Source organism: Pterocles gutturalis, unplaced genomic scaffold (genome assembly GCF_000699245.1).
Source record: "Pterocles gutturalis isolate BGI_N339 unplaced genomic scaffold, ASM69924v1 scaffold9630, whole genome shotgun sequence".
Lineage (NCBI taxonomy): Eukaryota > Metazoa > Chordata > Aves > Pterocliformes > Pteroclidae > Pterocles > Pterocles gutturalis.
In genome coordinates, this window is record NW_010140774.1 from 14,195 (window position 1) to 32,437 (window position 18,243).

The following is an 18,243-nucleotide window of genomic DNA, read 5'->3' on the forward strand; positions in this document are numbered from 1 at the left end:
AATGATGGTGTTGGTTTCCTAACTTACGTTACAGAAAAATTTCCAGTATTAAAACTTAGGGGAAACAGAATGGGTGGATTTTGGTGCATAATGAAAAGCAGTTTTTAGGGAAGAAAATGTTATTAGGGTTATTCATGGATTGATTTTAAGATTCTCATAGTAGTTATTTTGAAAATCAAGACAGATAAAATCAGCTTTGGTATGTCCTCTGGTCGTATATCAGCTGTGTGAAAACACTTACTCTAGATCTTACCAAATGGAAGCATAAACTGCTTGTTTAGAAAGGGGAAAGAAAATAGTCACAATTAGTGGTATGGAAACTACACTTAAGTATAGATCCTATTTACTATGTTTCTTTGCTTATGTTGCGATTGTTTTATAGATGTGGGCCCTTTCGCCGACTGTGTTTGCACTACTGAGTAAAAATCTGATGATTGTTCACGGTGACATAGCAGTTCATTTTCCTGCTGTCCAGTATGCAGTACTCTATACATTGTATTCACACTGTTCCAGGTATGAAGATTAATAATTCATCAGTATTTTAATAGTAGTAGGATGGACTCATCTGAATAGAGTATATTATTGGAGAGATGGATTTAAATAGGCTATTACAATTAAGCTTTTGCCCAAACATACCCTAGTCAGTTTTTACTTTCATTGATTGCAGGGAGTCTGTATCTCAGCCCAGAAAGCATATCCTGGCTTAAAATTTGGCATTTTATTCAAAGGCGAATTAGAAGTCTTGTGTTTGAATAGAGATAACTGAGGGAGAGCTCTACTGAAAGTACATAAGGAAAGATTATTTACTGTTTTGCTTACTGTGAGATCTAGGAGAGGTAATGAAATGTAAACAGATTTAAACACGTTTTGGACCTTATTACTACAAAATGGTGTCAAACCAAGGGAATAGATGAGTTTAACTGTTGCTTTGTATGTTTCTTGGTTTTTGTGGTTTTTCACTAAGCATTTGATACCAGCCACAGTTGAAACCAGGTTACCGGGCTGGATGGACAGATGTAAAATCGCAGCTGTGTTCTTTTAGGCCAGGAATCAGCACACTTGGGGTTTGACATAAGATGGTTGCTGTGTGGGTGTATGTTAACTTTTTGCTGCTGGGTTTTTTGGTTGAGTTTTTTTTGTTTGCTTGTTTTGGGGATTTATTGGTGTCTTCCCCCCCTCTTGTATACTTTAAGGAAGTATCCCTAACTTGGGGTGGTTTTCAGGTTTTTTTTCCTTGTCTTTTCAGGCATGACCATTTCATATCCAGTAGCCTCAGTTCTTCCTCCCCCTCTCTGTTTGATGGAGCCGTTATAAGTACGGTAACCACAGCAACAAAAAAACATTTCTCAATCATACTAAACCTTTTGGGGCTACTGCTTAAGAAGGATAACCTTAGTCAAGATACCAGGTAACTAACATTTTCTTATTAATCAGGAGATGCTACTTTTTCCCATAGAATGCCTTAATTGAGAAACCAGAATAATTTACATCTGTAAAACTTGGGGTAAATTTAACCAGTCAAGTATTTGGTTTTTATGAAACATTAATAATGAAATACCTGTGGAAGAAGCAAGCAGCTGCTCATTTTTATGCATGAAAACTAGAAAAATTGTAATGAGATCTATATAGTAAAAGCAGAGCTGTCAAACTTAACTGAAAAAAAAGTTTTTGCTCATGGAAAGTACCCTTTTACAGTAGTTGCAGTCCTGTATTACCAAATGTTGTGAAAGCTAGGGATATTTTTAATGTTACAAACCTTTTGTATAGAAAATATGAGTTATGGTATGATACTCATTTGTAATGTGAAGTAGTTTGTGTTATGTTGAAAGATAATCTTTCTGTAACTGTATAGAGTGACTAATACTTTTTTTTTGAAGGAAACTACTTATGACATGGGCTTTGGAAGTGGCTGTTCTGATGAAAAAATCAGAAACTTATGCACCATTATTTTCTCTCCCGTCTTTTCATAAGTTTTGTAAAGGACTTTTAGCCAACAGTAAGATATTGCATATTTTTACTTATTAACTGTCTTTTGTGTGGCATAATTAAGTACATAAGTGACTTTGTCTTATGCCACTGATAGCTGGAACTGTGCTTGATGTTTCATTTAATTTTAGGGATGTTTCTGTTTTGTGTTGTGCAAAACCTTACACTTCCCTTCTATAATTTTTCTCAAATGGATCCCTACCTATTACTTATGTAGACATTTATTTTCTTAAAATAATAATTTGTGATTGTGAAATTGATCTACCAAAAAGGCCAGTGATGTGCCAAATCTTAGTTGTAAGATTATGTTTTATTTTATCCAAAACAGTGGAACCATTCCATAACATGATGTATTGTTTTGTATTTCAAAATAACCCAGAAATATGGAAACAAATGCTTTTAGTAGCATAATGCTAGCAAGACCACTAGCTTCCCAAGGCCGGGAGTTACTAATTTTACCTTAGTTTTTTCTTATTGAAATATATTGTGTGTAATGCCAATGTACGGAGAGCACAGAAGGGTTAATCTGTCAGCTGTCAGAAAAGGCCCATAAGTAACATGTAACACAAGTGACTTTTTGTTACTAAGCATTCACTTGTTACAGTAAAGCCAGTCAACTAAATCAAAGTATTGCTTAAAGCCTTTGTCTCCTACTGGTTATGCTGTAAAAATGTCTTTAGATGTTCTGCCACAAGCAAAATAAGGCATATGTTATCCAATTCTAGCAAGAATAACTCTTTTTTTTCTTTCATCTCCTTCATTCAGCCCTTCTGGAAGATGTGAATATTTGTCTTCAAGCATGCAGTAGCCTCCATGCCCTGTCTTCCTCTCTACCGGATGACCTTTTGCAAAGGTACTTGCACAGAATTCTGTGTATTATTTGAATTATGGTGTTAATGGAAATGGTATGACCTTTTTTCCTTTTTGGTGGTACAGGTGTGTTGATGTGTGTCGCGTTCAACTAGTACATAGCGGTGCTCGTGTTAGACAAACTTTTGGGAAGCTTTTGAAGTCAATTCCTTTAGATGTGGTGTTAAGGTAAGTCATTCAGATTAACTTCAACACAGAGAATGGTTTGGTTCCTTTCTTCGAATAAATTTATCTGAAAAATAATGCCAGCCAAATGTTGTTAGATTTTCTTAGTCTAAAATCAAAAAGCGTGACAGTGTTTTGCTGTATCTTCTGCTGTTACAGGTTTGAGAATAGGTGATGCACAAAGTAGTTAACAAATTTATGACAGTGTTTTGCTGTATCTTCTACTGTTACAGGTTTGAGAACAGTAGGTGATGCACAAAGTAGTTAACAAATTTGATAAACTCTGCAGTGCTGCTTGCAGTAAATATGGTTGGTTACAAGGTCCATGTTATCCAGAGCTTCAGCAATACTATATCCTGCAATTTGTCTCAAAGACCTGAACTCCTAAAGCACTTTGTCTTAATAAAAAGAGTATACTTATTTCCAGTCATTGTGCATATAACTATACACACACACCCTCACATGTAACTTTTTTGCACAATGTTTATTGGTTTATTCGAGTACATTATAGCATGGGCTGTTTTTTTTTCCTCCCCCCTGCCTCTTCCTGCAGTAACCGTACCCACACAGAAATACAAGAAATTTCTTTGGCTATAAGAAGTCATATGAGCAAAGCTCCAAGTAATACATTCCACCCGCAGGACTTCTCTGATGTCATTAGTTTTATTTTATATGGAAACTCTCACCGAACTGGGTAAGAACTTATTTTAAAACTGAAATTCATGGATATTGAATTCATAGTGAACAATTCCAAACTATATCTAGTTTAAAATTTGTAATTATCTTTGCAAATTATATTGCTTTACCTTCAGTTATTTTTTTACATTTATCTTTAAATATTCATAAATAAAGTACACAACTTTTTGCACATTTGCATAGGTACATTGCTGCTTGGAAAGAATCTTATGAGAGATTTGTTTGGTAGCTGAAGTGTGTGCAGTATAAACTTATTACCACATGAACTTTTGTTTACATACTGATGTTTTCTTTCAGGAAGGATAATTGGTTAGAAAGATTGTTCTATAGCTGTCAAAGACTAGATAAGAGAGATCAACCAACCATCCCTCGTAATCTGTTGAAGACTGATGCAGTCCTTTGGCAATGGGCTGTTTGGGAAGCAGCTCAGTTTACTGTTCTTTCCAAGTTAAGAACTCCTCTGGGTAGAGCCCAAGATACATTTCAAACAATTGAAGGTAATGTAAAAAATATAATTTATTGCAGTGGGTTTTGGGTTTTTTTTGGTAAGAGATTGGGCAGCTAGGACCTTCATGTCCAAGGCAAGAAGCACAATGGTTTTATTTTTCAGTGACTCTAGATTTTTAGCATGTTTTTCTGTGACACATCAAGAAATGTAAAGGCAAAGGGCATTTGCATGATTGCTATTGACTTATGAGAGATTTTACTTTGGCATTGCTATCCATTGTAAGATTTAAATAAAATACTGTCTGGTAACTTTTTTTTTTCCCATATTTTGGTAAAATGTGTAGGTATTATTAGGAGTCTTGCAGCCCATACATTAAACCCTGACCAAGATGTTAGCCAGTGGACCACTGCAGACAATGACGAAGGACACAGTAGCAACCAGCTTAGGCTTGTTCTCCTTCTACAGTATCTGGAGAACTTGGAAAAGTTGATGTACAATGCTTATGAAGGATGTGCCAATGCCCTTACCTCTCCACCCAAGGTTTGTCTTTGTTACAGTGCTGATGTTACGTGCAACAATCTATTGAACGAACAGTGTTTTCGGGGCTTTTCAGGTCTTAATTGTGGAACTTCACCAAAACTCAAAGTTTGAGCCTCTTAGTTCCTCTGGCTTTGCCTAGAGAGCATGTGAAAATGAGGTTTATTTCTGGAGTACCAGCTTTTCTAGTGGTACAAATTAAGCAAGTCTCTAGTACCTCTAATTTGTAGCAGTTGCTTATTTGTAGATTGTCAACAGTCCTGTTATAAAGTAATACAATTATTGGAGGCTTTAAATTGTTTTTTGAGTAATATCATAATTATTTATAAGCAACATACCCTTTTTTATAGTTCTCACTGCAAAACATTCCTCACTGTTCAAATAAGCTGTTAAATTGACAGACTTCGACATGACAGTAATGTATCGTTTATAGTCAGTTCACTTCAAGATTTTTAGCTTGTCAGAAAGCCTGTCCAGTTGTGTGTTGTGCATGATTTCAGACCATCTGTTTTAATAAAATTCAAGATGCAAAATTTTACCAGTTTCTTCGTCTCTCAATTGAAAACTCAACTGGAGAAAAGAGAGCTGTCCTGACTTTGATGGTTATAAATATTTAAGTACATAATGTAACTATGCTGATTCATATAGAAGAACAGTATTGTAAAACTTATCTTTTCTGTCTTTAAAGGTTATCAGGACGTTCTTTTATACTAATCGTCAGACATGCCAAGATTGGCTAACACGGATTAGACTTTCCATCATGAGAGTTGGATTGCTGGCTGGCCAGCCTGCTGTGACTGTCAGGCACGGTTTTGATTTACTCACAGAAATGAAAACTAATAATAGTATCTCTCAGGTACTCTCTTTTCAAAAATATTGCAAAAATGTTCCCATGATTTTCTAAAAGAACTTAGCTAAGGCAATCAGTAGTTGTTAAATCTGTAAAAGATTTTGTTAGTTAAATCCACATTTTAAACTCGTACTTCTGTAGTGACCGACTTCTGTGGTTAAGTGATACCGTAGGTTAGAGACGAGGATGTACTGTATAAATGTGGTCAAATACTATATGTAAATGCATGCTGTAGTTTGTGGACAGTTTGAATTGAGAAATTTCTTTTTAAGTGGAAGGTTCTGCTTAAACCTTATGAAACTTCTGTTGTATTAGCGTGAGGCCTTCCCAAGCTGTGGTAGTGTAGTGTCTGAGTTGGAGGGGATGTGTCGTGAAGATATCCTTCCTCTGTAAGTAACTAGGGATGAGTGGATAAAGTGGTTAAGCCTTTTTAAAAAGGTTACATAGTTTCTTCAGTACATTATTTGCTTAAACATTTTTACAAAGGAGGTTTAATAGATATTTATTACTTCCTGCTTCTTTATGAATTCTCATATAGGTATAGACCATTACATAGTGATTGCTAACTATTGACATTCAGGCTGTGAATTCACAGCATATACTCTTCCCTTAGCTCCCCTCTGTTTTTCAAAAGCAATGTAAAAGATGAATATGCAGAGACTTCACTTACAGATGCATATGACAAAATACTGCTTTACCATTTCTAAGTGTTTTAACCATGTATATATCTCTTATTTTATATGGGCTTTGTTAAATAAAGCTCTTGGTTTGGTTTTAGGGAAATGATTTGGAAGTGACTATTATGATGCTGGTAGAAGCATTATGTGAACTTCACTGTCCTGAAGCTATTCAGGGTATCGCTGTCTGGTCTTCTGCTGTAGTTGGGAAGAGCCTTGCCTGGATCAGTTCTGTAGCTCAACAAGCAGAAGGGCGGTAAGTTTTCTCAGATAACTGTCTGTTACAAACTTGGACATTTTTTCCTTCTTATGCATAGTTCTAGTTCTGAGTCTTTTAAATAGCGGCATGAATCAAGGCTACTGATCTAATTTTCGTGTCAATTAAAGTCATTGTGTCTTTCAGAGATACCCAACACATCCAGCATTTTTAGGTATTTTAACTTCTAGTTTTAGTTAAATTACAGGATTTAAATATAAATGGTGTTCCTAAGCTCTTTTTTCTCAGTTTTTTGTACATAGCAATACTATTTTCATATTGTATGTAATTTTCCATTGCAAAATATTATTAATTTAAATATTTTCTAATGAAGTTTCTGACCAATGGTGTGATCTGATTACCTGCCACAGTTTGCCAAGAGAGGGACTCCTAGGGAGATGCTTTGCAGTTTTAGTTCAGCTTTGAAAAAGTGGCTTCTATGTCTATTGAAGTAGAATCTTTGGCTGCAGATACAAATAAGTGGGTCAAGTTCCAGATAGGGTATGCCTTAATTTTGGTGTTTTCATCTCCTTAAAGGAATGCATCCTTTCTTCTGTACGAAATGAAAAAGGGACAGCTTTCATTATTTACCTGCCATGTAAGAAACCCCAAACAAAACAAAAAAATAAGGTTTTATATTTATAACTGTGTTTTTCCCATTCTTGTAAGATACTGTAAAATAATGTGCAGCTTTGTAATATGTGAGAAGTTCCTCAGAAGTGTCAAGTTGAAGGTGTGAGTTGTTGCCCTAGACCCAGTTTTACAATCCTCTATTAAAGGATATATAGCTAATTAGTTTTCAGCTTTGCTCATTCAGGTTAAAAGTGTGAAGTCAAATATAAAGCTCATTTATCTCCTTCAATCTGTGCTTGGTTTGAAGTTGGCATTAAAACCTGAATGGAACAGCTTTTATACTATGCTATAACCTGGAACTTCAGCTGGTAAACCTGTATTTTATGTTAATCCCTTTCTTTTGCTGAAGGTGATACGTGAATTTTTTCAGTATTGTGGTAAAGAAATGTTTGAAATATAGTCTGTTTACAAAAAAAAAACCAAACTGGTTCTGTAAAATGCTGACCAAGATATTTAACCATTTAAGGTTTGAAAAAGCAACTGCGGAATACCAGGAACACCTGTGCTCCATGACAGGAGTGGATTGCTGCATAGCGGGCTTTGACAAAACTGTTCTGAAGTTGGCCAATTCCAATAGTGTCAATAATGCCAGCCCAAAGCATTCCTTGAATGGTCAGTATTCATTGGTTTCTTCTTAAGAGAAATACAGTTTTGTACCTGTATGTACGTATGTAAAATTAGAATGTTCAATGATATAGCCATGGTAATTATAGTGTCTGATTCTTAAATCTGAAAACCTGTTTCTGTCTGCAGTTAAACTGAACCACTTAATGCCATTGAAACCAATATTATGTGTAGATATGAGGGTTTGCAGTACTGAGGTCTAGCTGAATGAAACCTGAAATAATAGGTAAAATATTTTGTAATTTACTAATATAAATCCTAAATTATTTTAGATTGTCATAGCTTGAGGCTAGTATTTATGACATAACGGTATCATAAATGCACTAGTTACTCATTTTTTTTAACTACTGAGACTTTGTTTTGGTATTCAGTTTCATCTTTGAAAAGGGACCTTCTTTGTTCCTAATTTAGTTCAGCAGTTTTCATGTTTTGATGCTTCTTTACAAAACCCCCTTTTGAAAAGGTTCTATTTTTTTTTAAAGTATAAGTGGAAGATGAATACTGTAAATGTGTAATTACTTGATTTTTTTAAAAATTAGGTGTTTTTCTTGACAAAAGATGTAGAAACTACATTTGGGTAGTAGAACTACTATTTAAAAATATGTAAGTATAAATATGTATTTAAGTATATATACTATTTTTTAATTTCTCAGGAGAAGCTAGAAAAACTGTTCTGACTAAGCCAAGTGACTCTTCACCTGAAGTTATAAACTACTTGGGTAACAAAGCATGTGAATGTTACATTTCCATTGCTGACTGGGCTGCTGTTCAGGAGTGGCAAAATATGGTCCATGACTTGAAGAAAAGCAATAGTAATACCTCAATCAACCTGAAAGCAGATTTTAACTACATAAAGTAAGGATATAATTGATTTATTCAACAGTACCTTAGAGTTTGGTATCTTAGAACTGAAATATTAAAGTTTTAATGGATTTTAGAAAGTGGATGTTGTTGAAATAGAGATGTGATAAGAAGGAAGTTGTGTTCTTAGAAGGGGGAAAACTTTTAATGATGTTTACTAGCCATACAGGTAAGTAAAGAGGTAACATCATTCTAAATAGTTACTGTGGCTTTCTGATGACTGAGGTTTCTTAGTACTACAGAAAAACGTCATTTCGTTGAAAGTAAAAGAGATCAAACTTATTCTCCTTCTATTGGCAGAAGAGGTATCCTTTCTCACAACTTAAATAGTAAAAAATAAAATGCTTGTCAGTGGTACAGTTCTTAAAAATATTTTAATTCATTAATCTAAGGCAAAAAGTATATTAAGGAGATGGTCTTGGCTGCTTAAATTATTTTTTTCTTGTGCATTTTTTTAAAATGGAGTTTAGAATTGTAGTTTGCGCACTTATTTCCTAACCCTTGATATTTGTCTGGTTCATTAAAAAATACTTGAGGCACTGAAATAGTCCTTCAAGGTTTAAGGGTCCTTTCTGTTTCATTTGACAACTTGATTGCTTTCTGTCCCTGTACTATTGCAGTAAGCATCATAAAATCCTTTTGGCTGAAATTTCTTGACTTGGAAATAAAAGCATAGAAGGAAGCTTTGAAATAAAATCTTGCAGGTCTGCAAAGGTCACTACTTCTGTGAGAGAAAGGGGCGATTCTTTTTCCTGCTCCAGTAACAGTGTTGGGCAGTTAATCCACTAAGAGAGTGAGTGCTTGTTGCAGGTGTGAGATCTGTCATTTCTGAATCTCATGATTTTGTGGACTAAACCCCCATGGTATTTCTGATAAACATCACAAATGCTTGCTGCAGTATCGCAGAAGTCTGGTCCTTTTGGCTGGTTTGAGTTATTTTTCACCCAGATAATTACTGGAAGATACTATATCATTAAAAAAATCCTGTAAAGAGCTCCTGAGGATGCACAGCACTTTGACTTTTCTGTACCTGAGCAAGCTGAAAAGAGTCTCTCTGTAGTAATAAGGATCAAAATAATTCAGCAGAAATGGGAGTTTTCATATGCTGAATATTTTTTTCTTTTCTAATGCAGATATTTAGATAATTCCTTCTTCAGTGGATGGTAACAGGAATACTGAACCTTCAAGTCTTCTGTGTTCTGAGCCATCAAGGCTCTTAACCTTTCAGTGCAGTTTTTGTGTAGTTCGGTAAAAATCTATAATGCCCAAATTATTTCCTAATGTAGAACAGTGAAAACAAAAAGTTAAATTTGCTGCTCCAGGCTGTTAAGCAATATAAATTTGCATAATCTGTGACCTGGACAATATTCTGTTATTTCTGGAATTTTGGTTTCATGTAAAATGAAGAGTTGAAACCACAGTCTTGTGAAATTCTGCCCCAAACCTTACTTTTCTGTGCACAGACGGGGGAAGAAAGCTTTGGAGTCGTCTTTGTATTTAAACTCTTCCAAAGTCATCCTTTTAGTTCCTGACTGTGGTAGAAAAGTATTATATATAGTGTGATGGAATATGAAAAGCTTCATAGCTGGAGTTTTTTTCCTTTCACTTTGATATTGAATTTATCCGTGTGGTGCAGTACTGTTGCCTTTTACTGATCTATGTAAAAATGGGGATTTTTGCTTACAATGTATTGTAAGTGCTTTGTAGGGTTTTGATTTAGGTTTGAGTCTTTTTTGCTGTATTAAGATATTTAGCAACTGGACTGAAGTAAGAAAGGTGAAAATAAAACTATAAACATTGAATTGCAGATCTTTGAGCAGCTTTGAGTCTGGACAACTTACTGAATGCACTGAACAACTAGAATTACTACCAGGAGAAAATATCAACCTACTTACAGGGGGATCCAAAGAAAAAATAGGTATATATGCATAAGTTACCATTACTTCAAATACAAAAGTAAATATTTCTTCTTCTATCTGTCCCTATAGATAACGGACTGAAACTTCTGAATGCAGTTTGCTGTGTTCAGTGGATTGACCATGACCTTTATGAATCAAACTTCAAAATGATTGGCAATGGTCAATCTAAATGTTAATACAAGTGTGTGTTCAGGAGTTAGTGTGTTTATCATCAATTTCTAATATGCATGCATACATACATATATATTAAATATATATGTGTGTGTGTATATATATGTGTTAAAAAGAGGTTTTTTTCCAAAAAATTTGCTCTCAAAATGGCATTCTCAAATGGTGACACTGGATAAAATTTGGCAGTTCTAGTTGTTTTCAATTGTTTGATCTCTGTGTAGACATGAAGAAGCTCCTTCCTAATATGCTAAGTCCTGATCCAAGAGAACTTCAGAAAGCAGTTGAAGTACAGCTTCTGAGAAGTTCGGTATGTCTGGCAACAGCTGTAAACCACATAGAACAGGAGCAGAAGTGGCAGTCAATATCTGAGTAAGTTGAAATGTGCTATGAGTGAATGTAGTGTACTGTGAAAAGCTGTTCTAGTTTCTTAAACATAAATTTATGAAAAGCATACTCTGCTTCATGCTTCGGCATCTGTGGTAGTTTGCTACCAGCTTTAACTGTTGTGAGTTACAAGCTTACTGAGGAAAAGTAAGACTCTGTTTAACTTGGAGATAACGTAGTTCTTTGAGTTGATAAAGTACTGCTTCTTGTCAGTTTAATAACGAAGTATCATACTACAACTTGTACATGATATTGCAAGATTTTATCCTCTCTTTGAAGATGCTGAATTTGCTTTTTTTGTCAGTAATTTTGATATCACTGTTTACTCTTAAAGTCTAGCTAACAAAAATGACTGTTCTGATTCTTTTATTTCAGGAATGTTATAAAGTACTTAAAGCAAACATCACGAATTGCTATTGGACCTTTAAGACTTTCCACACTCACTGTATCTCAGTCTTTACCAGTGTTGAGCACTCTTCAGTTGTATTGTTCTTCTGCTTTGGAAAACACTGTATCCAACAGGCTGACATCAGAGGTATGTCTGTGTGTTTAAAACCTACATTGGAGTAGTGTCGTTCTGTTGAGTAGTCATGTCATGAAGCACTTGATATAGAACACGTATGAATTATTTTGACCCTTGTTAATTGTACTGTGAAAAGACCTCATTTAGTTTTTGAACATACCTTGACTCAAGTTTTTAAATTTACACCCCAGTTGGACTTTTTTCTATAGTTATAAATGTATTATCTCTTTCAATTACACTGACAGTGTTTTTAAAGTTTTGTTGGTAGTTGCTTTTTAGAAATTGTTGATGTATTTCTTCTCTAAATAAACTGTAACACTTATTCCTACAACACACACATAACTTACTTTAAAAGTAACTTGAAAATATTTATCAAAAATCAGTCACTTCATCAATTAAAAACTGTTAAACTTCAACCAGCATGAATGATCTAGTTCGAATTTGTAATTGTTCAAAAAACAGTTCTGCTTGATTCTGAGCTATTCTTACAGTTGTCTCAAAATCAAGCATGTCTGTCTAGAGTTACATAGAACACATTTGCGTGTTATTAGTTGACAATAAAGAGTGGCTACTAATATAAATAATGTTTACTCTGCACTAAAATGGTCTTTGGTTTTAATAAGTGAAAATGCGTTTTAGTAAAGATGTCGCTCATGACAGCCATGTAAATTCTCTGCCTCTTTCAGGACTGTCTTATACCTCTCTTCAATGATGCTTTGAGGTCATGCAAACAGCATGATGTAAGGCCATGGATGCATGCACTGAGGTACACAGTGTACCAGAATCAACTGATGGAAAAACTTAAAGGTAGATAAACGCTCATTTTAGTGTTATGAAACGTAAATGCAGAATTTGAACTTAAATCTGCTGGAAGTACCAGCTGTGTGTTCTTTTATTTAGGTGGATTATTTCTTGAAAGCCAAGTTTTGGTTATTTTGGTGTCTTACTTTACAGCTAGGGGTCTCAATTACTGCTGTAATGTAGACAGTATTAAAAAAGAAAAAAATAAATCTTTATTCGGAAATGCTTAGTAGTTCTATACTATTCTGATTGCACTTTACTTGCTCATCTCTTCATGCTTTAAATGCTTTCACTTTTGAGCACTTCAACACTATCAATAATGGGTCCTTAAAAACAGTCAGAAAAGCCATTTAAATGGCAGTGTAACAAAAGGCAATGGGAGAAAGAGAAGTTGTGTTAGGGGACAAGTAGATTTCTTAGTTAAGAGGAATGCTTATAGTAAAGAAATTACTTTGCCCAGCAGATAATCTGTGGATATATTTATTTTGTTTAAGATGAGGTATATAAATATTCTAGACAAAAATTAAGTCCTCTAAATTTCTGAAGGAAATTTTAGGAAATAGGAAAGAGCTGAGCAATTTTTTACTGATGGCTATGTACAGAATATATTAGGCAGAAATTATCTGTATACCCCAGGTACAATTGTTGTTTGTTTAATAATTTTGTTTAGAGTGTCTTGCTTTCTTCTTCAGAACCAACAGTCCCGATTAAAAGTCATCTAATGGAGCTGGGCTTAACAGCAGCAAAATTTGCACGGAAGCGAGGAAATATTGCCCTAGCTACACGACTCCTTGCTCAGTGCAGTGAAGTTCAGCTAGGAAGAACCACCACTGCACAAGACTTAGTCCAGCACTTCAAAAAATTGTCTGCACCAGGTCAGATAGATGAAAAATGGGGTCCTGAACTTGATATTGAGAAAACAAAATTGTTATACACAGCAGGTGAGTATTGGCTAATTATATTGTAGATACTTGAGCTTCTTGTCCTTATAACCAGGCTAATTCCCCTGACCTTGAAGAAAACATAATAGGACAGTATCATTAGGAACCGATTTCATTGTAATAACTGTTGTCTCAGGCTGAAAGTATTTTCACAAGTCTTTTCTTACTTGTAATTTTTAACTTCAAAAGAGAACTTTCTTTGTAAAAATATGTTGTTACAATCTGTATCTGAATATGCTGAATTTCAGAAAAAGTGTTTAAAGTTAACACTCTACTGAAGATATGCTTTTCACAATGTGCAGGTCAGTCAACACATGCCATGGAAATGCTGAGTTCTTGTGCCATATCCTTTTGCAAATCTGCCAAAGCTGAATATGCAGTTGCTAAATCTATTCTCACGCTGGCTAAATGGATTCAAGCAGAATGGAAAGAGATTTCGGGACAGTTGAAACAAGTGTATAGAGCTCGACAGCAGCAGAATCACACTGGTCTGTCTACCTTGTCTAAAAACATATATAATTTGATTGATCTCCCAGCTGTTAATACCCTAGAAGAAGAATATCCTAGGATTGAAAGTGAATCTACAGGTAGAGGTGTTCTTCTTTTTCATTTTTTGTACATTGGGGAAATTAGAAGTAGGTTTTGCGTCATAACACATACTACTCTGTTTCTCCCATCATAGTAAATATTGGAGTTGGAGAACCTGACTTCATCTTGGGACAGCTGTATCACTTGTCTTCTGTACAGGCACCTGAAGTAGCCAAGTCTTGGGCAGCCCTGGCTAGTTGGGCTTATAGATGGGGCCGGAAAGTAGTTGATAATGCCAGGTAAGTTCATCCTAATGTTCCAATTTATATGGCACAACTAGTTTTCTTTCTTAAGATAAACCCTACCTTTGTATTTATATTATTTTTTGTGGTCAGAAGTCGCGTGTGAGCAGAGAATTGTGAATATTCTCTTGATTACTCACCTTCTCTAAAAAGAAGTGAGTTTAACTCCGAGTTAAAGGATGAAGATTTCTTCCTTCAATAAGTTTTACATATACAATGTTAATGGGTTCAGTAACTCTATGAATACCAATATGTTGGGGATCAATAACTAATGACATGTTACAGTCAGGGAGAAGGTGTTCGTCTGCTGTCCCGGGAAAAATCTGAGGTTCAGAACTTGCTTCCAGACAACATTGCAGAGGAAGATAAAGAGAAAATCTATGGGATTCTTGGGCAGGCAGTGTGTCGTCCAGCTGGGATTCAAGTAAGTGTAAATTTGCTTGCTTAAAAAGTGTTCAACTTCAGTGTGAAACTTTTTTCCTCTACTTGTGTTTCATATTAACTCTTGTAAGTGTTTTGGAGTTAAAATTCAGATAATATAAGAGTTCTCTAAGAAACCATCTGTTAGCTAAGTGACAACATGTCTGTTCTGTGGACTATGGTAGTATGATCAAATAATGCAATTGCATGAGTTGCTTAGACAAAAACTGAATTAGGAACTAATACTGCTTCTAGAAATGAGGACTTGATCAAATCTATTGTCTGCTTGCATTTAGGATGAAGATATGACTTTACAAATCACTGAAAATGAAGATAGTGAAGAAGATGATATGGTGGATGTTATATGGCGTCAATTATTAACAAGTTGTCCCTGGCTTTCAGATCTTGATGAAAATACAACAGAAGGGTTAATTAAAGTGTGGAGGAAAGTTGTAGACAGAATCTTCAGTCTCTATAAACTCTCCTGCAGTGCATATTTTACTTTCCTCAAACTCAATGCTGGTCAGGTTAGTGTTTGTGCTGATGAGGAAATCCAGTTACGAACGTTTCTAAATTATGATATGAACTTACGATACTTAGCTTAGAGGAGTGTCTCCTTCTTTCAAGGTTCCACTTGATGAAGATGATCCCAGGCTGCACTTAAGAAATACTTCGGAGCAAAGCACTGATGATGTTATTGTGATGGCAACCCTAAGACTGTTACGATTGCTTGTAAAACATGCTGGAGAGCTTAGACAGTATCTAGAGCATGGACTAGAAACTACACCTACTGCTCCTTGGAGGGGTAAGTACATGTTATCTAGTTGCTAAAATTCATTTTGACACATTTTCTCTAAATACAAGCAGAAGGGTATTCGTTGCACTTTCATAGAATTTTTAAGCATGATGGAAAGAGAGCCTGTTCTTTAGTAAATAATTTTGTTAAAGATGTTCAAATCTTTGCTCTGCATTCTGATCTTAGAATCAAGAAGTGATTCAAATGCTGCTGCTTCTTGGGCTGCATCAATCGAAGTGTGACCAGCAGGTTGAGGGAGGTGATTCTTCCCCTCTGCTCTCATGAGACCCTGCCTGCAGTGCTGCATCCAGCTCTGGACTCCTCAGCAGAGGAAAGGCACAGACTTGGAGCGGGTCCAGAGGAGGCCACAGAGATGATCAGAGGGCTGGACTACCTCCCATATGAGGACAGGCTGAGAGAGTTGGGGTTGTTCAACCTGGAGAAGAGAAGGCTCTGGGGAGACCTTAGAGCAGCCTCCGAGTGCTTAAAGGGGCTGCAGGAGAGATGGGGAGGGACTCTTCATCAGGGAGGGTAGTGATAGGATGAAGGGTAATGGTTTTAAGTTGAGAGAGAGTAGATTTAGATTAGATATTAGGAAGAATTTTTTTCCTGTGAGGATGGTGAGGCAGTGGCCCATGTTGCCCAAAGCAGCTGTGGATGCCCCATCCCTGGAGGGGTTCAAGGCCAGGCTGGATGAGGCTTTGAGCAACCTGGGCTAGTGGGAGGGGTCCCTGTCCATGGCAGGGAGTTGGAACTCGATCTTTAAGGTCCCTTCCGACCCAAACCATTCTGTGATTCTATGTAAACAATAAGTTTTTACTGGAAAACTAGACATTTATGTTCTCCTAATGCAAAACCAGCATGCTTTTAAAAATAAAATTCTGCATCATTTGAAGCGTACAGAAATGAATTGGCACATTTTCTTTTCCTCTTTGTGAAGGTATTATTCCTCAGCTTTTCTCCCGCCTGAATCACCCAGAAGTGTATGTTCGTCAGAGTATTTGCAACTTACTCTGTCGAGTGGCTCAAGATTCTCCTCATCTCATACTATATCCTGCAATAGTGGGTACCATTTCACTTAGCAGTGAATCCCAGGCTTCAGGTAGGGGGGAAAAGTTAATGTTCAAATACACATTAGCAAATATATTTTATATACTGAATAAAATGATAGGTGTTTTTTTCAGTAACTCTGATACTTTCTATCTTAAGAACATTTTTATTATGAGACCTCACTGATACCTTTAATTTGATTTACCAGTTTGGCAATTAAATTATCTTTGCAATTTTATCATTGTATACTTGGCCAGTGCGTAGTATAATATGGAGACCTGGTACTAAATGAATTACTGAGTGATGTGCCTTTCAAGGCCTGAAAGGTGTAGATAATATTTTAAAGTCTGTTTTTAATTTAGGGAACAAGCTGCCTTCTGCCATCCCTACTTTGCTAGGGAATATTCAAGGAGAAGAACTGTTGGCTGGTGAATGTGATGGAGGGAGCCCCTCAACTTCTCAGGAAAGTAGTAAAGATGACACAAAAGTTGGATTAAATGAAGATCAAGCAATGATGCAAGATTGTTACAGCAAAATTGTGGAGAAACTCTCTGCTGCAAATCCAACAATGGTATTGCAGGTAAATAATCCAAATGTATGTTACTTGCACTCTTATTTGAACCACAAAATATGTAATTTGTATATCTTGTGGGTAGGCCTACTGAACGTTTGGTGCATCTTTGCTGTTATCTTTGCATCTTTGCATCTTTTTTTAAGTTCATCTACAATAATAAGTCTTAATACTAGTACTCTTCAAAGTAAGTGAACCTTAATTTATTTTAAACAGGTTCAGATGCTAGTGGCTGAGCTGCGCAGAGTTACAGTTCTTTGGGATGAACTTTGGTTGGGTGTTTTACTGCAGCAGCATATGTATGTCCTCAGAAGGATTCAGCAACTGGAAGATGAAGTCAAGAGGGTCCAAAACAACAACACTTTACGGAAGTATGTCTTTCTTTGAATAATTCAAGTGATAATTGTAACAAATGTTTGTTCTTGGGGAAGCATACAGTCAAACCAATCAACAGTGTTGTTGCTCCTGAATTCATACTATCCTACCTGCTTCTTTGTAAGCCAGTGACCTTATTTCAAGAGCATTTTGGTGCTACAGCTGGTACTCTAGTCAAATGAAAAACAACAGTGGTCTGCCTGTGAATCCATGTTGGGATTTCCTTAGTAATAATGTGTTAGAACCCAATGCGTATTAAGTTGTGGATTACAAGATCCTGTAGTTCTTCATTCCAAAGTCTGTCTTATAAGTCAGCTGAAATGAGGACAAGCATGTTGAAGAGTGTAATCTATTTGGAATTTACTGTAAATGCAAGTATTTTAAATAAACAGAACATCTTGATCTGCTTTTGGTTTTCAAGGTTCAGCAAGTCTTTTCTTCTCTCTTACCTGAGTTATCCTGTGAATGGATTTGTGGAGGAGGAAAGCCATTCACTGGGAACCTGGCTAAGCTTAAGAATGCCTCTTGAATTCTGTAGTCAGGGCTGACATGAAATGGGAGAACAGCATGGTCTGGATCATGCTCTTCCCCTTCTTTATAGAGGGGCACACCCTCAGGAAGTGGTAATTATACAGAGCTCCTTTTATTAAAGAAGAGAGTTGCTTAGGGTGGTTTGAGCTCTCTGAGCTTCTTCTCAGGGTTTCCAGTGGCAAAGAGCCAAGTTCAAATGTTTCAGTTTAAAAAAAAGAAGTGTGATTCAAGGAACATGCATTCAATGTGGAATGAAAGGCTATTCCTTTTAACACAAACATCCTTGAAGATCTCATTTTAGAGATATAACCATTTTTGTGAATCCTTA

General features: G+C 35.9%; 1 protein-coding gene across 1 annotated transcript in view; it reads left to right on the plus strand.

The window, feature by feature from the left end:
• SMG1 (SMG1 phosphatidylinositol 3-kinase-related kinase) overlaps positions 1–18,243 on the plus strand; it is a gene marked incomplete at both ends in the record, with an annotated part of 46,463 nt that overhangs the window by 13,201 nt on the left and 15,019 nt on the right. Inside the window, 25 exons of the mRNA XM_010083800.1 lie at positions 383–513; positions 1,247–1,408; positions 1,878–1,996; positions 2,752–2,839; positions 2,923–3,024; positions 3,575–3,715; positions 4,015–4,214; positions 4,509–4,705; positions 5,391–5,558; positions 6,331–6,485; positions 7,585–7,730; positions 8,396–8,597; positions 10,412–10,521; positions 10,915–11,062; positions 11,453–11,612; positions 12,287–12,407; positions 13,094–13,342; positions 13,645–13,929; positions 14,025–14,169; positions 14,458–14,596; positions 14,889–15,119; positions 15,220–15,397; positions 16,329–16,490; positions 16,801–17,018; positions 17,226–17,380. Coding sequence (XP_010082102.1) covers positions 383–513; positions 1,247–1,408; positions 1,878–1,996; positions 2,752–2,839; positions 2,923–3,024; positions 3,575–3,715; positions 4,015–4,214; positions 4,509–4,705; positions 5,391–5,558; positions 6,331–6,485; positions 7,585–7,730; positions 8,396–8,597; positions 10,412–10,521; positions 10,915–11,062; positions 11,453–11,612; positions 12,287–12,407; positions 13,094–13,342; positions 13,645–13,929; positions 14,025–14,169; positions 14,458–14,596; positions 14,889–15,119; positions 15,220–15,397; positions 16,329–16,490; positions 16,801–17,018; positions 17,226–17,380 — 4,112 coding nt within the window. The remainder of the gene's footprint in view (positions 1–382; positions 514–1,246; positions 1,409–1,877; positions 1,997–2,751; positions 2,840–2,922; positions 3,025–3,574; positions 3,716–4,014; positions 4,215–4,508; positions 4,706–5,390; positions 5,559–6,330; positions 6,486–7,584; positions 7,731–8,395; positions 8,598–10,411; positions 10,522–10,914; positions 11,063–11,452; positions 11,613–12,286; positions 12,408–13,093; positions 13,343–13,644; positions 13,930–14,024; positions 14,170–14,457; positions 14,597–14,888; positions 15,120–15,219; positions 15,398–16,328; positions 16,491–16,800; positions 17,019–17,225; positions 17,381–18,243) is intronic.